This window comes from Peromyscus eremicus, chromosome 4, assembly GCF_949786415.1.
Source record: "Peromyscus eremicus chromosome 4, PerEre_H2_v1, whole genome shotgun sequence".
Classification (NCBI taxonomy): Eukaryota; Metazoa; Chordata; class Mammalia; order Rodentia; family Cricetidae; genus Peromyscus; species Peromyscus eremicus.
Window position 1 is genome coordinate 151,269,815 of NC_081419.1, and position 25,689 is coordinate 151,295,503.

The window sequence follows — 25,689 nt, forward strand, 5'->3', positions numbered from 1 at the left end:
TTTTATTCTAAGCTGAATGTGAGTCATGTTGGCCCAAGAATAAGGATTGGGGTTGTCCCGAGTAAAATGTCCCATTATGGAGGCAGTGTCATGAACTTTGTGTAGTTGCAGAACAAAAGGGAACATGAGGTAGGCAGCACAGCAAAGCTTGGAATCTTCTGCTGTAGGTTGTAGATAGGGTGTTGCTGTCTGATGATGCTCTTAGCTTTTGGTTGGTGGAAGCCAGCAGTCTGCTAAGAATACATTCCAGAGGTTTTGCCTGGTAGTCAAAGGGATATTAGGTCAAACAATAAGGTAGGCAATGAATGGCAATTAAGGAGAAGAACGAAAACCCAAGAGAGTTTGGCTCTGGGTCTGCAGCACTCCAACTCTCCACAATGGTATGTTCTGTTCAGAAAGCCAAACTTAGTTTCCTTTAACAGAAGAGGCTCAGTTCCCAAACACAGCTTTGCATTCTCTCAGGGTGTTCTGCTAAACTGAAAAAACACAGCCTGTAGGTAACAGGAATGTTGAGATCCATGTTCTGGACTGGACCCTGGAGATGGGACAGACTTGCAGAAGATCTGAGGACAGACCAGGGTAGGTGCTCTTCCACCCTGTGGGCCATCTGGAGTGCTGGGCACCTAAGTGCTTTAGTGGTACACAGCCCCTTCTTCCTGTAGATCCCCACATCAGTTGTAGAGGTCCATCAGGAGAGTTCCCTGGGAACATTGTTGTGGCCAGCCTTGCCCCATCTCTGAGGCCCAGCTTCTGGTGGATATTGATCTGCTGAAAACTAGTGAAATGGCACCAGATTTGGCCTGACAGAGGACAGCAATCTTCTCAGGTCCTTGAGCACCTTCTGTCTCCTCCAGGCCACCTACAGCCATGCTGGGAGTTAATTAGAATTAATGGTTTCACTTACAGTTGTGAGACATCCTGAGGCTGCATGAGAAGACTGGGCCCTTGACCTCATGGAGTCTTGTAAAAAGGCTTTCCAGGGTGGGTTCTTTTTGTTGTTGTTTTGTTTTTTGAGACAGGGTTTCTCATTGTAGCCCTGGCTGTCCTGGAACAGGATTAAAGGTGTGAAACACCACCACCTGGCCCAGGATGGGATCTTGATTGTAGTTGGATACCAGGGTACATGTGGCAAGGACATAGACCAAAGTGACCATAGTGTCCCAGTAGCCAGTAAGCTTGTGTCTGACCTCACATTTTATGCCCTTATTACAATGATTTTCTGTAATTTATTTTTAACATTAGGGGTTTTGCTTTAGATGAGAAAGCATGTAAAAAGAGCAGGCCAGCTTGCAGCATGCTTTTTATCATGGAGCTTTTACAAACACAGCAGGAATGTACAAGGTCCCTTGTGTACCTGTGTCCAGCCTGTTCTTCCATGGCCTGTTCTGCTGTGGGTCTACTCTGATTCTTTCTTTAGAAGAGACACTTAGCAGGCTGCTACCTGATCTGCATGCATGTCTATGTACAGCTCTAGAATATGATGCCTCTTGAAAACCATGTCATTAACACCTTACACGTGAACTTGATCCTCATGCTGCCAGATGTCCAGTTATCACACCAGCCTCTCTGAGGTCCTGAGCTGTATACAGCCTTGTCTGAATTTGGCTTCAGGCATAATATTAGTGTCTTTTTTTTTTTTTATTAAAAAAAAAAACTTTGTGTGTATGTTCTTGAGTGTATGTACATGCACTACATGCATGCAGGAGCCTGTAGAGGTCAAAAGAGGATTGGGTCCCTTGGAACTGGAGTAATAGACAGCTATGAGCTGCATGTTAGTGCCAAGAATTGAAACATGGTCCTCTGCAACAGCAGCAGTAAGTGCTGTTAACCATGGAGCCATCTCTCCAGTCCTGTTAGTGTCTTTTTTGATGTTTTGGTTTGGTTTGGTTTTTGACACAGGCTCTCTGTAGTCCTGGCTGTCCTAGAACTTGCTCTGTAAACCAAGCTGGCTCCAGCTCACAGAGATCTGCCTGCCTTTACCTCCCAAATGTCTGGCCTCCATTTGTGTCTCTCCCTCCCTCCCTCTCTCTCCTTCCCCCCCCTTTTCTCTTTCTGAGACAGGGGTTCTCTATATCCCTGGCCATCCTGGAACTTACTATGTAGACCAGGCTGGCCTCAAATGCAGAGATCCACCTGCTTCAGCCTGAGTACTGGGATTAAAGATGTGCTCCAGCACTGCCTGGCAGCCATTTGTGTCTTTTTTGTTTGTTTTTGTTTTTTTGTTTTGTTTTTTTTTTTTTGTTGTTGTTGTTTTGGTTTTTCCAAGACAGAGTTTCCCTGGGTAGTCTTGGCTGTCCTGGAACTCACGCTGTAGACCAGGCTGGCCTTGGACTCATAGAGTTGCACCTGCCTCTGCCTCCAGAGTGTGCTACCAGCGCCCGGCCCCATTTGTGTCTTTTTAAAGGTAACTTTTTCTTCCTCAGGTACTAGGGATTGATCTCAGGCTTTATAAATGTTAGACAATTGTTCTACCAACCGAACCACACCTGTAGCCTCTCAAGATAGCTTTTCACTTACTTGTTTGTGGTTTTATTTTGAGACAAGTCTTATGTAGTCCAGGCTGGCCTCTGACTTGCTTTCTAGTCAGTGTAACCTTGATTTCCTAATCCTCCTGCTTGTACCTCGGGACTGCTGGGGTCATATATATGCTACTACACAAGGCTTCAAGGTGGCTTTTGAAGTGGGTGATTTATATGTAATAAAATGCATGCATTTGAGGTATAAGGTTGAGATGAGAATATGGGCTTATATAGTTTAGCATGTGTGTTAACTTATGCCTTCTTTTATGTGTAACACGTACTACCATAGAACCGCTGCTCAGTGGGGATAATGTCTGTCCTCTACCACTCTGTCTCTTCCTTTCCTTTGTGACTTGTTTCCTGGAGAAACTGTCTCTGGCCTGGAAGGTTCCAGAGTCTGAGTGTTGCTATTTGGGCTCCCACAGTGTCTAGCACAATCCTTTTCTGAGCACTTCCTTAAGTTGGTAGATGAAGCCAGATCCTGGGCTGCATTTTGGCATGATTTACTCAGCAGGAAGGCTTTCATTGGCCATGTGGTTTTTTTCCCCCCAAGAATGAACTGAATGTTACTTCTTTGGTCACATTTGATCTTAGCCAAGGGCTAAGAAACAGTTCTACTCTTTTTGTTTGTTTTGAGACAGGGTCTCATGCTTCCTGGGCTGGCCTCACCTTGAACTCTTGACCCTTCATCTCTGGAATGCTGAGATTACAGGGTTAGGGTTTACATGGTACTGGGGATCAAGCCCAGGGCTTCTTGCACGTTAGATACACACTTTATCAGTCAGGCCACATCTTCAGCCCTTCTTTCCTTGTTTTCAAAATAATTCATTGACTACTGGTGACCGGTCACCTCTTTGTTAGTGTCGTTAGGAACATGAGCCATCATTGTGTTTGATAGGTCTGTTATTTGCAGTCCATTGATATCCAGGTTGTCTCATCTTTGCTGTTGAAGCTTTTGGGTTGGCCTCTTGGCTTTGTCCATTTTGTGCTCTTGTAGCGATGCTGCAGAGTAGGCAGTTTATACTGAGCAGAAACACACTGGCTCTCAGTTTGGGATGTTGGAAAATGCAATAAATGGTACCAGTCAGTGTCTGGTGAGGTTGTTCCTGCTGCATCACTTCTATAGAAGGTAGGCTGTGCAAGGGCCAAAGGAGGAGGGACACTCACTCCAGGGCAAGTGTGTCTGTATAGGTGGGAGCTGACCTGTCACTGGGAGCGTATACCCTCCAGAATGACATTGATGATTTATTTGTCCACAAGGGCAGGCCGGCCAGGTGGTGGTGGCGCATGCCTTTAATCCCAGCACTTAGGAGGCAGAGGCAGGCGGATCTCTAAGTTCGAAGCCAGCATGGTCTGCAGAGTGAATTCCAGGACAGCCAGGGCCGCTTTACAGAGACTCTGTCTCGAGAAGGGCAGGCCTTTGGCCTAGTCACCTTGTAGAAATCCATCTTGGAGGGACAGACATAGCACATAGGTGGCTATTTGGCTGTCTCTTACTACCTGCAGGACAGAATAGTGCCCAACCTGGCTTTAGCTGTTTCTCCTTCAGAGCACTTACCTTCCTCCTGCAGCTGTAGGTGGTTCAGGGCTGGCTCTGCACTGTTAAGCATTAGAAGCAAGCAGCACATTCTTGCTTTACAAGGGACAGCAGACCATGCAGTGAACTGTGGGAGCTCTCTGTGTTGCTTCACAGGTGTCTGCCTCATAACTAAGTTATATAGCTCGTTGGGAAGGGAGCGAAGAAAAGGGAAGTACCCAAAGCATGGCGTGCGTGCGTGCGTGCGTACGCGCTGAATACCTGTTGGTTGATGATTAGAAGCTTAGGTGCTTATAAGTATGCAAAGCTTCAGAGATTGGGTGAGTGTTGTCTCTAGTACTGTGTGGGCCACTCCAAGGGCAGAAGGCATATTTCTCACTTGGATCTTTCCTTGTCTGTCAGGTGTCACAGGCAACTGCTCAGAAACTCTACTTATTTTCAGAAAAAAATAAACCTTTTCAAACAGTTTGAAGGTTGTTGTTTGTTTGTTTTGTATTCACCACGTATGCCTGGCTAGCCTTGAACTCATAGATCCTCTTGCCTCTGCCTAGAAAAATGCTGGTATTGCCAGCCAGTGGTGGTTCACGCCTTTAATCCCAGCACTCGGGAGGCAGAGGCAGGTGGATCTCTGTGAGTTCAAACCAGCCTGGTCCTCAGAGCGAGTTCCAAGACAGCCAGGCCTACACAGAGAAACCTCGTCTCGAAAAAACAAAAAACAAAAAAGGTGAAATTAAAGGAGTGCATGCCTGGATACAGGTTGAATTTTTGCTTCACTGTTTTAAAATACTGTTCCTGGGCTGGTGTGGTGGCATACTTGGTCTCAACCTTCCAGAGGCAGAGGCTAGTGGATTTCTGTAAATTTGAGGCCATCCAGGGATTCACAGAGAGACGCTGTCTCAAACAAAACAAAACAGTTCTTCCTGACAGGAGAAATTATTGTATAGGAGTTCTAAAATGCTAAGCTAAGATAGTTTTGAGAAAATTGAAGCTTCTTTTGGTTACATGCCAGAACTAAGTTACAGAGTTGTCTTGATTCTCGGCTAGAGATGTCACTCCTAGTGGAGTGATCCATAAGTGTGTGTGGTCCTGGGTCCCATTCCCAGCTCCACAAAGGAAAGAACAGCTGGCTTGAGGTAGATGAAAGGGAAATATTGTGGCCGTCTGGTACTTGTTATCCAGCTCCTTATGACTCACAGCAGAGCCTCACCTTCATGTGATGCCTGTTGAAACTACTCGAACTACCCACTCTTCCTAAATTAACCTGAACAACAGTAAATAATTACACACATACATACATATATACATATATATATGTATATATGTATGTATTTTTTTTTTTTTTTTTGAGACAGAGTTTCTCTGTGTAGTTCTTGCTGTCCTGGAACTTGCTTTGTAGACCAGGCAGACTGACGTTGAACTCACAGAGATCTGCCTGGGATTAAGGCATGTGCCACTACTGCTCGGCCTTAAAATATAACTCTTAAAAAAACTTCTTTTTTATACTGCTGAAACCTAGGCCTTCCTTACACATGCTGGGCAAGCGCTCTACTACTGCGCTACATTTTCCAGCCCTCGTTTTTCACACTTCTTTTTTGTTTTGTTTTGTTTTTTGAGACAGAGTTTCTCTGTGTAGCTTTGGAGCCTTTCCTGGATCTCACTCTGTAGCCCAGGCTGGCCTGAACTCAGAGATCTGTCTGCCTCTGCCTCCCGAGTGCTGGGATTAAAGGTGTGCCTCCCCCCCCCCCCCCGCTTCATTCTATTTTTATTTTTTATTTTTTTTAAATCTTTTTTTTTTTTTAAGATTTATTTTATTTATTATGTGTACAGTGTTCTGCCTGCATGTATCCCTTCAGGCCAGAAGAGGGAGCCAGATCTCATTACAGATGGTTGTGAGCCACCATGTGGTTGCTGGGAATTGAACTCAGGACCTGTGGAAGAATAGTCAGTGCTCTTAACCTCTGAGCCATCTCTCCAGCCCTCATTCTATTTTTAAATGTGTGTGTTCGTGCATGCGTATTTTCATGTATGAGGGTACACGTGTACATGTATGTGTGTGCATGAATGTGGAGTCTAGAGACTGATGTCTGGAATCTTCTTCAGTTGCTCTTCCACTTAAGGGTCTCGTAATCAAACTCAGAACTTGCTAGTCAGTTTGCTCCAGGTCCCCACCTTTGAAGCTGCAGTTACAGGCAGACTGCCTTGCAGGATTTACATGTGTGGGGCTGCGCCTCTGGACTCCAGTCTGCTTGCTTGTGTGTTAACTGCTGAGCAGTCTCCCTGGACCTAGGCCTTGACCTATTCATTTATTTAGTGTTTTGCTTGTTTGTTTACTTATTTATTTGTTGTGTGGTGGGGGGATAGGGATATGCAAGGTCAGAAGACAGCCTGCAGGGGTTAGTTTTTTCCACCTTATCAGTACTGAGCCATCTGATTGGCCATCAGCCTTGAACTTTTAGTTTCCTCTAGGATTACAAGTGTGCTACAAGGCCAACTTTCTTTTTCATCTTTATATTAGGTATTCATCCTTTCATTCCTGATGCTTGAAGAGTATATTTGTTATAATTCATTTTTTCTTTCCTTAGACATGAGGTTTCTCTCTCTCTCTCTCTCTCTCTCTCTCTCTCTCTCTCTCTCTCTCTTTGAGATAGGGTCTCATGGTATGGCCCTGGCTGACCTGGAACTCCCTTTGTAGACTAGGTGGGCCTTGAACTCACAGAAATCTACTGCCTATTCCTGGGGCGTGCTGGGATTAAAGGCTTGTGCCAATGCACCCGGCCCTTATGGAGATCAATTGGATCAATTTAAAGAATGAGTATTTAGCTGGGCATGATGGTACACATACCATTAATCCCAGCCCTTGAGGCAGAGACAGGAGGATCTTTGAATTCTAGGTCAATTCGAGGCGAGCCAGAGAGCTACATAATGAGACCCTGTCTCAAACAAACAAAACCCCAAAAGTCAAAATAAAAATATGGGTATTTAAAAGCTGTTTCCAGAGCATAAGCTTTAGAAGCTGAGTTCATTCCAAAATATTTCTTCCTCAGATTTCCAGTATTCACACAACTTCTACGTAAATATAGATCAGATATGATCCAGTAGGAAGACCAAACCCCAGAACAGTGATAGCCTGGTCACTAAAGGATGAACGGGGAGGAAGAATTCTTTGATGCCGTCACAGGTGAGCAACTGCAAGAGACATAACCCAGACACTGCATCTTGTGTGGGAATCTTTGGGGTCTGGAGTGTGGGATTTGGCCTGGCTCAGCACAGCAAGGCCAGGGGTATGTTAGATGAGACCTTAGCTTTTTAGAAAGACAGTGATGTCTTCTCTCATAAGAGGAACCCTGACTGGATCTTAAGAGACAACATGAAGGATAGTGTGGGATGGATTCTTTGAAAGAACCTCCCTGAATATAGTTATTTTATTTTACTTGTATGTCTGTTTTGCCTGTATGTATGCATGTGAGTCACATACATGTGAGCAAAAAAGACATGCAAGTAAAATAAAATAACTATAGGGATAGTCAGTGGGACATAGACTTCCTTACACATGCATTAAGGTGTGGTTGGTGCCTGTGGATGTCAGAAGAGGATATCAGATCTCCTGGAACTTTAGTTGTGGATGGTTGTGAGCCACCATGTTGGTGGAGGGGGAGGAGCTAGGCATGGCCTGGCTATATATGCCTGTAACCCCAGTTCTGGGGAGGAGGCCACACAGAAACGGGAAGATTGCTGGAGCTTGCTGATGTGCCAATCTAGCAGAAAAATGTTGAGTTCCATGCTCAGTGAGAGACCCTGTCCCAAAAGACCGAATGGAGAGTGATAGAGGGAGCTATGTAATACCATCATCTGTCCTAGATGTATTCATGCATGGGAACACAAGCATACACAACACACATACTCTGACACAAATACCTTCCCTGCCCTCACAGTAGCAATCTTAAAGCTCAGTCTTTATGTTTGAAGTGACCGTTGTAAGTGGTGGTATGCATCACTGTGCCTGGCTGAAGAGAGTTGTAGCTCTGGGCAGTGGTTGGTAGGTGGGACAGAGGACATCAGTGAAGAGGGCAGAGGAGAACTGCTCTTCTTCTTGGTGCTGACAGAACTGGGTCCCCCCAGGCATCTGTAGACTCTTCCAGTCACAGCTCTCTGTTCCTTAACATTTCTATTATCTACTATGCTGTCCCTTAAGGTCCATATTCAGAATGCCCTTTTTGTTTTCTGTGAAGGACTACTCACTGCCCATGGAAAGGGACTTCAAGGCTGGTCTGTTCCATTTCTTGTCCTTGACTTTAGGTACACAAACACTGAGCTCTGAAGTATTGCAGTGGCTCCCCAGTTACAGGCCTACCAGGGTTTTTCCTCCCTGTCCCCCTGCTTGCAAGAACCTCCATTCTTGTAGAGCATCTGGGTATGGAACAATCAGACATTCACTGCTCAGTCCCAGTTGCTGGCCGATAACACTTGTGGACTTACTGAAATCCCAGAAGGAGACACTGAGCTCCTTGCCATTTCCAAAACTCAGTGGAATAATTTTCATTATTCATGGTTGAAACTCAGTGGTTTTGTTCCCCATTAGTGTGTGCCTACAAGTGGAGCTTGCTGTGGAACCACATCAGTAGTCCTCGGAGGAGGAGTCCCCAGGCCATACCTGGGAGGCCATGCCTGCCATGGAGTGACCACCTCAAATGTCTCCTTACTCACAAGTCCCATATAAGTTCCCTCTCACCCAGGGACTCAGTGTAGCAGATACTACTCCAAAGACCCCTGAGCTTTTGGATAAGTTTGTCTTGATGTTTCCCAAAGATGGCTTCCGCCTTACTGATGTTCAGATGTTCTCCATCATCCCAGTAGACTGCGATGAGCTGTAGGGGTGCTGCCCCACACAGCAGTGTTCTTTTTGTGTGTCCTGGCACTGAGATGGACCCTCACTCTTCCTGAGTTGGGAACAAGGATAATTATTCTCACTGCACCACTTGAGAACAATCACACGGGGATGGTGGCACATGATCCCAGCACTCAGGAAGCAGAGACTGGTGGGTCACCGAGTTTGAGGCCAGACTGGTCTGTATAAAGAGTTCCAGGCCAGCCAGGTGGTAGTGGTGAACACTTTTTAATCCCAGCACACAGGAGGCAAAGGCAGGTGGATCTCCAAGTTCAGGCCAACCTTGTCTACAAAGCGACTTTCAGGACAGCCAAGGCTACACAAAGAAACCCTGTCTCCAAAAACAAAAACCAAAAAAACAAACAAACAAAAGTTCCAGGCTAGACAGGGCTACATAGTGAGGCCCTGTCTCAAAAAAAAAAACAAAAACAAAAACAAAAACAAAAACAAAAAAAAAAACAACAAATAAAAGGTTTGCAGATCTTTATTTAGGCCTTTGCTGGTATAGTCTTGAAGTAGGTTTCTATATCTCCCAAGTCTAATAAACATGACTATTGTGCTTATTTCTTGCAGGCTTTGATTCTGATAACTCTACAGGGGACTTTTCAGAGGCAAATAAAATCAGTGGGATGATTGATTTGGACACCAGCAAAAGTACTAGGAGTGGGAAAAGTGGGGAGAGACCACCACAAGAGAATGGAATTCAAAAACACAGGTAGGCTGTCTTACATGCATTGTTTCAGAATTTTCCAAAGTATATCTCTGATCACTCCCATATGTACTATAAGGTATCCCCTTAGGTCTCATCAATTGAGCTGGTGCACCCCCAGTTCCAAGGTAATTCTTCCAGGCAGTCTAGCCACCAAAGTCTCATGAGACTTGCTGCCTGTCTGCTGGGGGCATGGAGACCAGTGGAGGGCAGTGTTTGATCCGTGAATCCTCCCCCATGAAGTAATAGTTCTGTCCCAGAATGGCTTAGGGCCTGTGCATAACATGATCCATAGACCTCACCACAGACCCACCTGTCCCTCCACAGACACCAGGTTAATTCCATTGTCCCTTCTGTATCTTTTTTTTTTTCCCTTCTGTGTCTTACTGAGAAATGTTGCCCACTGAACCTGTAGGGACGGAAAGGGTTTGATTAGTTGCTGCAACAAAACTACATTCCATTTTTTTTCCCACCATGTTCATTTGTGTATCTAGACAATGATAACGTGGTCATCATGGAAAGTTCTCAGTCTCTGTTAGGAAAAGCAGGAGCCCACAAGGGTAATCCTTGGGACATAGTCTTCCTTACACATATATTAAAAGATATTTGGGGCCTCAGTGGACCCTCCAGCCTCACTGCTGACCTTACACATGGGCCCATTTACCTTCAGGGCAGGTTCCCTCAATGCCCAGGGTGCTCACCCTTCTCTTGTCCTACGCTCATGTGCTTAGTGGGTGCAGGAGCACATCACATGGATTGTGAAGGCCTGTCTGAGGCAGCTTATGTTCACTCTATACCTCACCATCTCTCTCCTATGTGGTGATATATTGTGTACCCTGATAAACTTGCCTGAGGATCAGAGGACAAAGCCAGCCACTAGATTAGACATAGAGGTCAGGCAGTGGTGGCACATACTCTTAATTCTATCCCTCAGGAGGCAGAGATCTGTCTGGATCTCTGTGAGTTCAAGACCACACTGGAAACAAAGCTAGGCAGTGGTGGCACACACTTTTAATCCCAGTACTGGGAAGCACACACGCCTTTAATCCCAGGAAGTAACATGGCTGGGCGGAGAAAGGTATATAAGGCGTGAGGAATCAGGAACTCACTCTCTTTAGGCTGAAGATTTTGTAGAGGTGAGAGTGGCTGGCTGTTCTGCCTCTCTGATCTTTCAGCTTTCACCCTGATACCTGGCTCTGGTTTTTTTTATTAAAAGACCATCTAAAATTCAAACAGCACTTCTAAGTGTACATCACCTTGTGATCAAACACATCACTGAGCTTGAGACCACTGCTTCATTCTCTGTCACCCTGATCTGATGCTTTGGCCTCTAAATGTACCTGGATCTTCAGATTCTCTCGTGTCCACGATGCATCAAGTATGCTACCTTCCCCTCATTCTTCCTTCTAAGAACAGTGGTACTTATCACAGTCAGAGGTGTTGGTGCCACCTCTGTTCTCTGCGTAAAGCCAATGTAGCTGGGATTCATTCCTAGCCTCACACCCCAGTCCCAAGTGGCTCTGAATAGAGCCCTGTTTGCTCACAGAAGCACTCCATCTTGGGCGTTGATCTACATGTCACTGTGTTGAAATGAGGACTGACATCTCCCCTATCCCTTGTACTCAGACCTGTCCTCATTCACTCCTGGCTCTGCCTCCCCTGGTGCCTCTTGCTTTGAGTTCTACATCTAGAGCTGTGCTTACCCAAATTCTTCCCCATACTGCTGTCTCAGCCTGGAGCCTTGCCATCCTCCTTCATGTCTTCCTGTTGTTCCTTCCCATCTTGCAAGGGTTGTGTGTTAGTTACTTTCCTATTGCTGTTATAAACACCACAACCAAATCAGGACTAAAAGGGGTTGTTTGGCTAATAGGTTACAGTCTATCATCCGGGAAGCCAAGGCAGGAACTGAAGCAGAGACCATGGAGGAATGCTGCTTACTGTGTTGCTCCCATGGCATGCTCAGTTTGTTTTCTTATGCAACCCAGGACTATGGTGATATTTTATTTGTATTAAAATGTTATTTGTATGTTAATAAATAAAGTTGCCCTGGGGTCAGAGCTATTAGCAAGCCATAGGAAAGCAGGGCAGTGGTGGCGTACGCTTGTAATCCCGGCACTTGGTAGGCAGAGCTAGGTAAGTCTCTGTGTGTTCAGGGATATAGCCATTATTGGATACACATGCCTTTAATTTCAATACCAATCATAGAAAACCTGGAGGCCTATACAGACAGGCCGTGACGAGGCGGTCATGTGGTTGGGTTTATAACCATTGAGAAGGCAGAGCAGGAACTCTATAAAAAGACTTTAACACAGGGTTAGCTCTGGTTCGGAGAGGTAGGACCACCGCAGGAGGAAGGGTAAGGTTTTAGCTCTTAGCTCTGACCTCTTGGCTTTCTTCTTTGCATTGGTTCTGTGTTTCTTATTTAATAAGAAGGTTGGGGGGCTGGAGAGATGGCTCAGAGGTTAAGAGCACTAGCTGTTCTTCCAGAGGTCCCGAGTTCAATTCCCAGCACCCACATGGTGGCTCACAACCATCTGTAATGAGATCTTGTGCCCTCTTCTGGTGTGCAGACATAATGCAGGCAAAATACTGTATACATAATAAATAATCTTTAAAAAAAAAATAAGAAGGTTGGTTACATCTATACAGGACCATCTGCCGAGGAGTGGCACTGCCCTCAGTGGGCTTGGCCCTCCCACATCAGTCATTAATCAAGGAAATGTCCTATATAGACTTGCCTATAGGCAATCTGATAGAGGTATTTTCTCAATGGAAGTTCCTCTTCCCAGATAATCCTAGCTTCTGTCAAGCTGACAAAAACTAACCAGCACAGGTTGTATCCTTGGGGCCTTTCCCTGATCCTCTACAGAGCTATAATTTCCACTTCTTGTGGCCCTCACAGTTTGCCATGTGCACAGCATTCCAGCTGTTTTTGGCAGCCCTGGTGCATAGTGCTCAGTAAACATTAAGGTTTCTTTTCCTTTCCTGTTTTGTCTCAGGGCTTCCTTTCTCCCTCTTGTCTTGATTCAGTTACCCACATGAGCCCTTTTCTGAGGTCTTACCAAGCAGACCCCAGCTGTCACCATCCCAGGATCAAAATGCCCAGTTAGTGTTCTCTGGCTCAACTTCAGTGGAGTGTCATTGAGAATTCCACAGTAAAAACTAGAGTGGCCTCTAAGGGCTCAGAGCAGTCATGTTTATTATCTGAGGGCTTGCTCTATGATGCCTTCTCTGCACTCCTGTGATGGGCCTTCCCACAAGGCAGTCATATCTCTACTGAGGCTTCTTCCTACTCCATGGAGACGGTGCTCAGTATAGCCCCCAGTTTCTGGAGGGAGCTATAGTCTGTCCCCAGGTAGCCAGAGCAGGAGTTGAGGCTAAAGTAACCGCTGGGCCCTTATGGGTGGAGGGTAGCTTGAGAAGGAATGACCTTGGGAAGATAGGTCTGTGTCAGAGGGTGGATAGCTAATTTTGGAGGGGATTTTCTTGACTCATTTCACTCTTTAGTCTCAGCTCTGCCCACATCCTGGGGTTGGGCCGAAGCTCCTAAAGCAGGCAGTAGGGATGCAAGCAGAAGGACTCCATTCTCATTGTCAGCCTTGTCTCCAGCTCACAGGTGGAAAACAGTGGCCTGGCCACTGCAGGGTCGGCTGAAGACCCCAAGGTTGCCATAACCAATAACCATTACCAGGACTTAAAAACAGTGGTACAGACACCCTGTAGAGTTTCAGCTGTGACTGAAACTCTTACAGTCATGCCATTGTTCAGAGACACTGATATTTAGGTCTCAAGCAAAGATGATGGTCTTGAGCAGTTCCTGTGAGAAATACCCACCCCCATACATACTCCATTGGTTAATAAATGCCTGTTGCTCTCAAATTACTCACAGGACAGCCCTTCCTGCCCCCATGTTCACCAGAAGCGATTTCAGCGTGTGGAGTATCCTGAAAAAATGCATTGGTTTGGTGAGTGAAGATAACTCATTTAAAGCATGGAGCTTAGGTATTAATTCCCATGAGATTTGCACTATTGGTATCTAAGAGAATGTACACTGTATATTTATAGTCATGAAATTAAGATAACAAGGCAGGAAAGGAACAAATGCATAAGGGAAGGGAAACAACATAACTTAGGAACAGCAGGTGGTAGGAGACATTCCATAAGGCCTTTTTCCTGGTGCTCTGAAATGTGCTCTGAAAATTTGCTTATGGCCTGAACACCTTCTGCATGTGAGCAGGTGGGGCCCTAGCTACACACTAGGCTCCAGATAGCTTCTGTCAAGTCCTGAGGCTTTGTGTCAGGAAGTGTCTAGTAGCCACTAACTTTCCATATGGTCATCTTTGACTATTAGAAGCTAGTGTGCCCATATGGCTTGGGCACTCTTCATGCATAAACCAGCACTTGGCAACAAGACACTCAAGTCAAAGGGTCCAGAAGTACACATTGCCAAATTTCAGATGTGTCTACCTGCATTCTTTTAATGCCATTTTTTGTTGTTGTTGTGATTATTTCTATACTTTCTTCCCAAAGAAAACTTCACTTCCTCCCTCCCAACCTTTTATTTTAAATAACTTCAGACTGAAGTTGTAATGGGGTTGACATTAGAAGCTGGAAGAACGCATAATTAGAGATTCTCTTTTGGACAGGAGCACACAGAAGTTAGGAGCTCTTGTCTGTCCTCATTCAGAATTGTATAGTGTCCATACATCTTACTGGGGATGTTGACCTTACCTTAATTGCAAAGTTTTCCTGTTTTTTTTCATCAGTGATTGTGCATGGGTCTGGGAGAATCATGTAGCCTCATCTGTTTCATTTTTGATTTTTACAGATTCCTTTTATAATTTTCTTTCAAAATATAGGTCCAAAGTCAAATTCACTAAATATGTGTTAGTCTGTTTTATGTTGCCTGTACTATAATACCATAGATTGGGTGAACTGTAAAGGAAAGATTGGCTTGCCAGGCATGGTGGCACATGCCTTGAATCCCAGCACTTGGGAGGCAGAGGCAGGTGGATCTCTGTGAGTTCGAGGCCAGCCTGGTCTACAGAGTAAGTTCTAGGACATCCAGAGCTGTTGTTACACAGAGAAACCATGTTTTTTAAAAAAAGGAAAGAGGCTTATTCTTAGCTCCTGGAGGTACAAGGCCAAGGGCATGCATCTGTGATGCCTTCAATGCTGACAGAATCATGTGGTAGCATAGGACGTCATATGGGGGAGACAGGGAAGTGACGTGTGCAGTTGTATGTCTGTTGGTCTCTCTTCCTGTTTTTTGTTTGTTTGCTTGCTTATAAGTACTAGTGATTAAATCCAAAGCCTCAGATGCGTTCTACCACTGTGCTATTTCCCTAACCCTTGCCCTGTTCTTTTATTATTATTAATTATATTTATTTATGTGCACACATGTGCATGTGGAGGTCAGAGGACAGCTTGCAGGAATCAATTCTCTCTTATAGTGTACATGCTGAATCATCTCACCAGCTCCCTTGCCCTGTTCTTACTTAGCTACCATAGTCAACCATGGAGGCTCCACCCAATGACTTTACCTAATCTTAATGGCTTCCCAGAGGACTGGCATTCAACACTGTAGATGGATTAAATGTCATTCTCTTAATTCTTCAGAGTTAATTGCTGAAACCTTGGGATACTAAGACCACATCCAGAGCATGGCAGTGTGCCCTAGGAAGCTCAGCTTCCTGTCTTTGTCCCTCTCCACAAATAGCTGTCACCCATCCTCAAAGTATCTCACCCCATGCCCACACCCTGAATTATGTCTAAGTCTTCTCCCCATGCCTTCAGAGAGGCAATAGGCTTTTCTTTATTCCTAGTCTCACTCAGCCGCGAATCTCTTAAGTGATCTTGCAACTACTTCATGCCCCTTTCTTGGTTGTCTTTCAGTTTAGTGGGATGGTGCCCTGTTTTGGACATTAGACCATTTTTAGCTTCCAAAGCAGGTTACAGGGGCTAGCCCTGAATGTATGCTTGCTGAGGCTCAGAGATGGATGCTCAGACATTGGATTGCTAGATCAAAGGAGAAATGTGTTAGCATTTTGCTAGCTGTAGCCAAGTCTGCTTTGTATGCTGTATTACTGTACCCAGCAGCAGGGGTGGAGCCTGGCCTGTGGAATCCAAAGCTGAGGGTTTAGAGCAGAGAAGCAGTGTACATGCAAGTGCTTATGAGCCCAGTTAACCTTCCTCTTGCTGGGGACCTTCTGTGTTTCTTCCTGCCCACTGCTGACCTCTCTGACCTCTTGCACTGTGGGCTGTGGGCTCAACTTTACTTTACGGGTATGTAATGCACAGAAAGCATATGAAGCCTTGTCTTTTCTTGCCTTTCTGCTTTTCTGGCTGCTGTCTCGGAGTTTCTTCCCTTAGCTCTCTTGTACTTGTTTTTGATATGGTGGATGTAGTCATAAGCTTCTTTCCTTCCTGCTGATCTTATGCAACTTCCTTGTGGTTTTGGTCACCTCTATATGTCAGAAGTCACCTGACTTGTAACTCCTGTCTCAGCATTCTGTCCAGCACCCTCATATTCCGAGATATCCATTCGTCTCTCAGTTTGGCATGTAGCCTCTGTGAGGAGCCTGACTGACTCTGGTTCACAGTCTATGAGTTCAGGCTGTCAGTGGGATCTGCCTAGATCAGCATTGTAAACAGAATGCCGTCTCCCAGAACCTGGCTAGGAAGGCTGTCTTGTTGGTAATTTGCTGAGCATACCACCTCCCCCAGGGCACTCTGTCAATCTCTCTGCCCTGCCATTAGTGACATTTGGGGCTAGTGAGAGCAAAGGGGTCATTCTAGCTTCCAATACAGAAAGTCTGAAAATCAACCTAAGATCCAAAGCTTGTCCTTGTTCCTGGAGCATCTGAGCCTTCTCTGTTATAAAAAAGCTCCACTTCCCTCTGGAAGCCCTTCTATTTTTTCTATTAATGCCTTTCTAGAAGCCCAGCTCAGGAATAGCTCCTGCAGACCTTTGTCCTCTGTGCATGAACTCTGGAGGCAGGAGCTGCAGCCTCACTTCTGCTCCATGGTGCTTGAGAAAAGATTCCTGAGTCACCTTTGCAGACTCTGAAACGCCTTCCAGGCAAAGCCACATTGTAGAAAGACTTGCCTGCCAGCCAAAGTGCTTCTGTTTCATACTGTAAGGCCATGGACAATGAGGGGAAGGTTTTTTTGGTCTGGTTTTTATGTTTTGAGACAGTGTTTCTCTGTGTAGCCCTTGCTGCCCTGAAACTTGTTCTGTAGACCAGACTGTCCTTGAACTCACAGAGATCTGCCTGTCTCTTCGTCCAGAGTGCTGGGATCAAAGGTGTGTGCCACCATTACCCAGCAAGGGCAAGTTCTAATAGTGGGGCTGGTACCACTCATCTGGAGTGGGTGAGGGGAGATAAGGTGGCTCTCTGGGAGCTCCTGTGATCACTGCATGTGATGCAGGTGGTGAGTGGCCCCCAGGCCTGGGAGATGGAGAACTGCCCTGGTTGCCCCTCAGGAAGACATCCCATGTTGGGTAAGGTGGAAGCCAGTGCTCACAACAGATAGGTTGCCCACACAGAGGGTTTCTAAAATCTTGTTTGTATGGGAGTTTGAGAGTCTGATCCTCGGAGCATTCAGAGTAGAGTAGGATACTTGCATTTGAGGCATGCCCAGAAGCCTCAGAAACCCAACCAGGTGTCTTTTTGGCTCCTTCTAGGAGCTATCCAAGATCACAATGCCAATTGCCTTCAATGAGCCACTGAGCTTCCTGCAACGGATCACAGAGTACATGGAGCACGTGTACCTCATTCACAAAGCCTCGAATCAGTCCCAGACCCTGGAGAGGATGCAGGTGAGCACTGCATATGCCTGTGAGGACAGTCCTATGCCACAACTGTTTGACTGACTGACCCCATGGTTGTAGGGACCCAGGTATCCTGTTGGTGAGCTATCTAGAAGAATTGTATTCTCTCTAGGATTCTGGCCAGAACTCCTAGCAGTGAGCCTCACAGAGTTGGCTTCCCTCTGGTATCTCAGTGCTACTGCCTTATGTGTGCATATATGCTTACGTGATGGGTATTTACGTGTGTGTGTGTGTGTGTGTGTGTGTGTGTGTGTGTGTGTGCGCGCGCGCGTGCGCGCGCGCGCGTTCATATTCCTATATGGAAAGGAGTGCCAGTGTGTGAGACAGACACATGGACATTGCTCCAGCATCTGCAGGGTGTGCGGAGAAAACATGTTCTCTTTTTGTGACTTTGAGGAAGTAGTGCCTAACAGTGGTGTTTCTCCAGAAGTTCTATAATCTTAAATAAATAAATAAATAAATAAATAAACAAATAAATATGAAAAACCATTGTGAGTGGAAACCCGAGAAGTCGGCAGAGTGGAGTGATGCTGACTAAATGCCTGTGACTGACACCCTGTGAGGAGCTTACTCATTTGCTGGCTTGGCTGAAGCTTTCTGATCCATCTTTGAATTGTTTGCAGTCTGTAGCTGCCTTTGCGGTCTCAGCTGTGGCTTCCCAGTGGGAGAGAACTGGCAAACCCTTCAACCCGCTCTTGGGGGAGACATATGAGTTGATCAGGTAAGGGGAGTTCATCATGAATGTCTTGAAGGGCTCTTGGTTGACAGAAGAGCTCACTTCTCTCTTTAGCATTGATTCCTCAGATTAGGATAGATGCTTGGGATTAGGAGGTACTGAAGTATTTGGAATGCTGTGGGTAAGGAGGTGTTCACACACGTGGAATGGGGTGTTAATGATGGACTAGAACCCTGGTACCGTAAGAAGGGTTGGCATAGATCTTAGTGCAGAGGGCTCAAGGATGGAGGAGGCCATGTTATGTAGACTACTAGTGGTGTATGTATACTACATGGTCTAGACATGAGGAGTCACTAGTTCTCAACAAAAAATGGAGCCAGAACTAATAATAGGTCTGTGCTGTTTGCTGCAACACTTTGATGAGAGAGAAATAACCCAAGGAGAGGGAAAACTGCTCAAGTCCCTATTTTTAGTCCATGCCTGTGTTGCAGGGTCTCAGGAATGGTTGGACAGGCCCCAAGAGTTAGCTTCTTGAAGAATTAGTCTGTGAATGTTTGCTGAAATCCCTTTGTGTAGTTTCTTCTGGGTAGTAGTATGCCTCTTGGGACCTTTAGAATGTGAGGCTTCCAGGGTATTGGGGTCAGGGCAGGTGGAGGTCAATGCTCCTGCACATGAGCAGTGTATAACCCCTCCATCCTCATCCTTGGACTTAGTAGATCTCTGAGCCTAGGCCCTGAATCCTAGTTCATTTGGATGATGGGGAGCCTCTAGAGGGCTGAACTGGGAGATTGTTGCTACCTGCTTTGTCAATTCTGGGCCTCCTGCAATTATGCAGAAAACTGTCTTGGAGATGCTGCTGTGGTGACAACACTCTGACCACATGTCACATACTCCTGGTGCGTTTTCACTTCAGCCTTGCTTGAGCCTTCAGGGACTAGTCACTGAGTGTGTACAGTTCCTAGTGGGCCCATTTGTGCTCTTCAGGATCATTCTTAGTCTACTGCATTTGTGGCCAATATAGTATTGTGCTTATGCCTCAGGAATGTGGAGAACAACAGAGTAGTTTACTAGATAGATCTTCTCTGATGGGGGAAGAAAGTTGCTGGAAGGATTTAGATGGGGTATTCTCACTGGCTAGCAGAATGGTTATTTGACACAGGCCACAGGGCTGCAGGCAGGAGGGCCAGCACCTGCCACCTGCTCTGATATCTTTTCTGCAGAGAAGAGTTCTGCCACTGCCACTGCCCTGGAAGTCAGAGTCAGCTGGTAATTTGGGGGATTCACTAAATGGAGTCTATTGGTGTTTTAGCCATGATAATACAATGTTCTATATAGAACGTGGCAATGCCAGAAGTAGAAAACAGCCAGATGTAACCTGCCAAAGATAAATGGTGTCAACATCCTCATAGGTTTTCTTGTGTGTGAGATGTTAATTGATGACTGTTGCATTGTATCATGATCATTTTCCTTAGCTGGACATGTGGCTCATGCCTTAATCCTATTACTTGGGAGGCAGAGGCAGACAGATCTCTGAGTTTGAGGCCAGCCTAGTCTACAAAGTGAGTTCCATGACAGCCAGGGATGTCTCAAAAACAAACAGTAAAGCCATAATCATTTTCCTTGATGTTATAGTTTCATTTCTTTTTCTTTTTCTTTTTTTTGGTTTTTTCAAGACAGGGTTTCTCTGTGTGGCCCTGGCCATCCTGAAACTCACTATGTAGACTAGGCTGGCCTCAAACTCAGAGATCCATCTGCCTCTGCCTCTCAAGTGCTAGGATTAAAGGTATGTGCCACCACCACCTGGCATATTATAGTTTTCTAAATGGTAGTTTCTTGTTGATTCTAAGACCTATTTTTCTGGTTGCAGTGTTTCTATGTCATAGTTTAATTTGTACCATTTTTTCTTTGTCTTAAAAGTAGTGATATGTTGATCAGTCAATGAATTCCGAGGACAGTTTCTCTGAAACTTTTGGTGGTTTTTGGGCTTTCTACTGGTGTGTTATGTGATGATAAGCATTTTCTGTGGTGGGTGGTTGTGGGATCCTGGCACTGATCCTGTCACTCATCACTGTCTCAGATGAGCCTGCCTTTAGTGTGCAAATGGTTTCACTGTCGGTCCCTGGGCCTGTTACCCTGATGGTCTTTTCTTCAGCTCTGGAATCTGTCCATCTGGGGAGTAATTGTCATTTTTGTTCATGCAGGCTCTTTGGGGACCTGCTAAGATATTGCACTGTAGTTTGGAAAAGTAAAAAACATGCTAGCTCCAGCACCTGTTCTTTTCACACTCTGCTAGTAAGGAGCTATCTAGAGCACCACCGTGATATGATATTGGCTTGCAGTGGCCAACCTCCTTGCTCTCCAACTTCCATTTTTTTCTGAAAAAGTTGGACTGGTCAGGAAAGAGTCTGATGTGATGAGGAACAGAAAATTGAGGCCCGTAAGAAAACTCTAAAAAAAGGAGGGAGGCTCTGGAAAGATGGCTTGGTGGTTAAAAGCACTGGCTACTCTTCCAGAGGACCAGGTTCAACTCCCAGCACCCACGTGGCAACTAAAAACTGTCTCTAACTCCAAGATCTGACACCCTCACACAGACATACATGCAGACAAAATACCAATGCAAGTAAAATAAAAATTAAAAAAAAAGAAAAGAAAAGAAAAAGAAAAAACTGAGGCCCAGATGAGAGGGAAACTGGCCCCAAGCACCATTTTTTTTAAAACATTTTTAAAAATTATTATTTTAAGGCTGAGCAATGCTGGCGCACACCTTTAGTCCCAGCACTCAGGAGGCAGAGGCAGGCAGATCTCTGTGAGTTTGAGGCCAGCCTAGTCTACTGAGAAACCCTGTCTTGAAAAACAAAACAAACAAACAAAAATATTATCTTACGTGTATAAATGTTTGGGCTGCCTGAAGTGCACTGTATGTGAGCCTGGTACTTGAAGAGGCCAAAAGATGGCATCAGATTCCCTGAAACTGGAGTTAGGGGTGGTGGTGATCTGCCATGTGGGTTCTGGGAATTGAACCTGGGTCTTTTGGAAGAACAGCCAGTGCTCTTAGCCACTAAGCTTATCTCTCCAGCCCCTGCAAGTGTCACTCTTAAGGATGTGGCTTTGTCTGAATTGGTGAAGTGGTTCTTTCCTTTTCTAGACACTCCTGAGAGGAGCTGCCACTGCTGACCACCTGTGAGCCCATCTATAAGAGTTCCAGGACGGCCAGGGCTAGTTACACAGAGAAACCCTGTCTCAAAAATGAGAAAGATACATAATAAATAAACAAATCTTAAAAAATAAAGAAGGAAAGGGAGGGAGGGAGGAAGGAAGGGAGGGAGGGAGGGAGGGAGGGAGAGAGGGAGGGAGGGAGGGAGGGAGGACTCAGTGGTTAAGAGCACTGACTGCTCTTCCAGAGGTCCTGAGTTCAATTCCCAGCAACCACATGGTGGCTCACAACCATCTGTAATGAGATCTGGTGCCCTCTTCTAGTCTGCAGCCATATATGCAGGCAGAACACTGTATACATAATAAATAAATAAATCTTAAAAAAAAATAGAGAGGGAGAGAGAGAGAGGGAGGGAGAAAGAGAATAGAAGGCAAGAAATTCTGAGTAATTAATAAAAAAAACACTTTTTGAGCTAGGCATGGTGGCTCATACCTACATTCTAGCACTCAGGAGGTTTAGGCAAGAGGATTATAAGTTCCAGGCCAGCTTGGGCTACATAGCATGAACCTGTCTCAACAAAAAGGGGAAAAAAAAAAAGCAGCAACAGCAGCCACTGTATGGATGAGAGACTAGGAATAGCCTGAACTGCTGAATGGATGTAAGACAGGAAGCTTAACCTGACTTGGATTTAGTTTCACAGGCTGCCAGGAAAACCCCCTCACACTCAGTTTGGCATGTGTTCCTCTCCAGGCTTGCTTGTTAGTATCTCCACACTGAGCTTCCCTGACACTAAGTGGCCCTGCTCCACAGTACTGTGCAGACCTGGCTGTGTACAGCATCCTTCATCCTTCAAATCCCTCTTGAACAGCTAAAAATATACTTGCTTTTCTTAGACAAGTATTCATTTTGTAGATTACATACCTTGGCAGGCAACCTTTTAAAATCTAATTTTTCAACTTTCCTTCCTCTGTAATGATTGGGAATTCTGATTCCAGCTACGTTAGTAATTATGTGGTTTAGCTTTTATAATTCTTAATGACTACAACTGTAGGTGTATTCATAGTTCCGGAACAATTAAAAACTGACATTTTTATTGAATAAGGGAGTCTGCTAAAAATCCTATTTCCTGGCCAGGAATATTTTGGGATCTAAGACATTCCATCATAGAAGTTTTGGGAGCCTGTACAAAGGCTGGACAGGAGCACCCCTTCATAGGCTTTAGATTCACTTGGGTTGACTGGCATTAGGAGTCCTTGGGAGATGGAAATGAGACTTTGGGATTGTTGTTGGCCTGACTGATGGCTGTAAGGCTCAGGTATCTGTCAGTGGGATAAGCAGCAGGCCAGATGGAGGCTCCCTCCCAATAGTGTGTGTGGCAGGGGGGCAGATGTGCTCTAGGGTAGTGGTATGTGGCCAGATGTGCCACCTGAGAGGTTTTTGCTGGGTATTTCTGCTGCCTATCACAGCTGGAGGCTCCTGGGCCCAGGGCCTATATCAGCTGCTAGGGGAGGGCAGAGCATGCCAACTGGCTGATGAAGCTGGCGGGTGAGTTGGCGGCCCTTTGTTATTGCTGTCATTAATGTGGCTTTTTCTCTTCCCCTTCCATTCTCATTTTTGGACCTAGGGAAGACTTAGGATTCAGATTTATATCTGAACAGGTCAGTCACCACCCTCCTATTAGTGCATTTTATTCAGAAGGTCTCAACCAAGACTTCATGTTCCACGGTTCCATTTACCCAAAGCTGAAGTTTTGGGGCAAGAGTGTCGAGGCAGAGCCCCGGGGGACCATCACACTGGAGCTTCTCAAGTGAGTGACAAGAGCAAGCAAGAGTGAGTGCCCTGTTTTGACTGGGAGGAAGTTATCCCCTCCATGTCTCATAAGGCTTCTTTCTGGGGAGATCCCTACCTTTTGTGGACTGACAGACAGCCTTTCTGCCAGCAGCATTTCTTCTGCTAGGCTTCCTGGTGAGATGAGTTCCTCTGTCTGCCAATGTGGATGAGTCTCAGATTCCTCTCACACACTGATTGGAGCTACTCACTTTAGCCATCAATTGTTGCTGCATGACAGCCCCAAACCCAACAGCTCATCACTGCTTAGCTTAGCTCCTTATCTCTAGGGTGCACCTAGACAAACTGGCCCTGGGTCAGAAAGAACTTCATTCTCGGCCATAGACTCCCTCTCCAGTGGCTGTCCTCCTTCCTTAGGCAGAGGAACCCTATAGAGAGAGCAGCTAAGACAGGAGCTATAAAAGCTCCCCTTTTGCCACATACACACACCTCTGCTTGCTGATGGTCACACAGGCATGTCTGTTTGTACATATGAAGTTGAGTGCCTAGAGGTGAGGACCGCTGGACATCCCTCTTAGAGGCTGTCCAGCCCAGCTCCCATCAGAGATACTCAGCCAGTAGCAAGTCCCCAGCATATGCTAGAGTTTAGAACCCGCTGCAGCCCCCACAGCCCAGGGGTTCAGTTGCTACAGTGGTTGGTTCTCTATTATCAGCCTACTGTGGGGGAGCACCGATGTCACGTTTGCTCTGCACTGGCCATTTGCCAGACAGTTTTAAGAACCTGTGGGCAGGCTGGGTTTAGTTGAGCACACCTTCAATCCCAGCACTCAGGAGACCAAAGCAGTTGGATCTGTCTGAGTTTAAGGCCAAGCCTGGTATACATAGTGAGTTCTAAGACAATCAAGGCTGCAAAGTGAGACCCTATCTCAAAAATTGAACAAACAACAAGAATGTAGGGCCTGTCTCTATACATCTCCCCAGGAACACAGAAGCAGGCTCATGAGGGAAGCACCTGTGGTGAATACCAGCTGCTGGGCCTTTGTCATGGCAGTTAGTCTTTGTTTTGGGAGTTGAGGTGGGCAGAACTGATAAGCTGCAAATGCTTTTGTGAAACATGTTTGGGCTCTACTTGGGCCATTTGAGAGAGTCCAGATATGTGTCCTCAACCACCCTGTGTCAAGATGCTTTTGCCTTCAGTCATGGCTCCTTGATGTAGCCTCCCATAGGTATAAGTCTAGGCACTACTGTGTTTCATGCTATGAGGTTTTCCTTGGGGCAGGGTCATTTCAAAGGAAGAGTTGAGTGTTAACAGCAGCAACCCTCTCCTACACTCCCCACAGCCAGGCTGCGGAGGGACCATGATTCTCACAAGCCTTTCCTCTTGGCTGCTTCTCAGGAGAGCTGTCTCTCTTTTGTTTTAGTCTTCCTTTATTGCTTATTAACTTGTCTTGACATTTAAGTAGAAAGCTTTGTTGATGCTACAAAGGAAAGGAGAAATAAATTTCAGATGCATGCTAACTAAATAGCCTGCACTGGGAAGACTTCAAAGCACTGCTTTGCTCTCAGACAGTTTTTTGCTCTCAGAAAGGTCTGGTTTTGCCTGGTCATGGCCTTCTGGATCACCCAAGTTCTGAGCTTCACTGACCTGTCTTGTTTTTGGTGCTTTCACAGACATAATGAAGCCTACACGTGGACCAACCCCACCTGCTGTGTGCACAATGTTATCCTTGGGCAGCTGTGGATCGAACAGTATGGGATAGTGGAGATCCTGAATCACAGGTGACAGGCCCATCTGTGTATTTGGGATGGTGGTTCTGAGCCAAAGGCAACAGGCCAGGCTGTCTATGGCAAGACAAGCCATGATGAACTGACTGACCTAAAGGGAGCTGTCTCTGTCTGCATTCCTTCTCTCTGGACTTCTAGCCCTTTATTCCTGTCCCTCAGCTTCTTTCTTCCTGTAATGGGGCCCCTAACATGGTGTCTGGCTAGATTTAGTTCTGTTTGGTATTGAAATAATCAGGAATGTCCCATGTTGACTGACTGGTTTTTTGTTACCATTGTTAATTTATTTAAAAATGTAAAGTGCAGCTAAGTATTGTCAGTGAAGGTGAAAAATGTAGTGACTATGCCCAAAAGGACCTAGGCTTACAGCTGGAAGCTTATGACTCATTGGCTTTGCTTGTTAACACCTTAGTGAGAGATAATTTATAAATCATAAAATTCACCTATTTTCTAAATGGGCACTGAAGTGATATTTTAGTAAATTACCCTAGTTGCGCAAACAATCACCCCAAGTCAGTTACAGAGCCTTTCCATCAAGGAGCAAAGGCCCCTTGTGATGTTAACCATTACTCATGGCCTCCTTTCCTAGGTGGCCAAGTCCTTTTCTCTTCCCCTGTAGCTTGTTTTACGTAAACTAATGCCTGTGTTTGTTCCCACAGAACTGGAGATAAGTGTATACTTCACTTCAAGCCATGTGGACTGTTTGGAAAGGAACTTCACAGAGTAGAAGGGTACATTCAAGACAAAAAGTAGGTCTACCCATTGATGCCCAGTGGGTGTGGGTCTACAGTGGCCAGTGCTGCAC

At 45.7% G+C, this 25,689-nt stretch overlaps 1 protein-coding gene across 4 annotated transcripts in view; it reads left to right on the plus strand.

The window, feature by feature from the left end:
- Osbpl2 (oxysterol binding protein like 2) overlaps nt 1-25,689 on the plus strand; it is a 52,211-nt gene that overhangs the window by 11,294 nt on the left and 15,228 nt on the right. For 3 of the 4 annotated variants that reach the window (XM_059262072.1, XM_059262070.1, XM_059262071.1), the window contains 8 exons: nt 7,101-7,234; nt 9,515-9,656; nt 13,540-13,615; nt 17,338-17,472; nt 18,108-18,205; nt 22,939-23,121; nt 24,774-24,881; nt 25,544-25,633. In XM_059262072.1, coding sequence (XP_059118055.1) covers nt 7,198-7,234; nt 9,515-9,656; nt 13,540-13,615; nt 17,338-17,472; nt 18,108-18,205; nt 22,939-23,121; nt 24,774-24,881; nt 25,544-25,633 — 869 coding nt within the window. In that variant the 5' untranslated portion in view covers nt 7,101-7,197. The remainder of the gene's footprint in view (nt 1-7,100; nt 7,235-9,514; nt 9,657-13,539; nt 13,616-17,337; nt 17,473-18,107; nt 18,206-22,938; nt 23,122-24,773; nt 24,882-25,543; nt 25,634-25,689) is intronic. The other variant, XM_059262074.1, reaches the window with a different exon arrangement.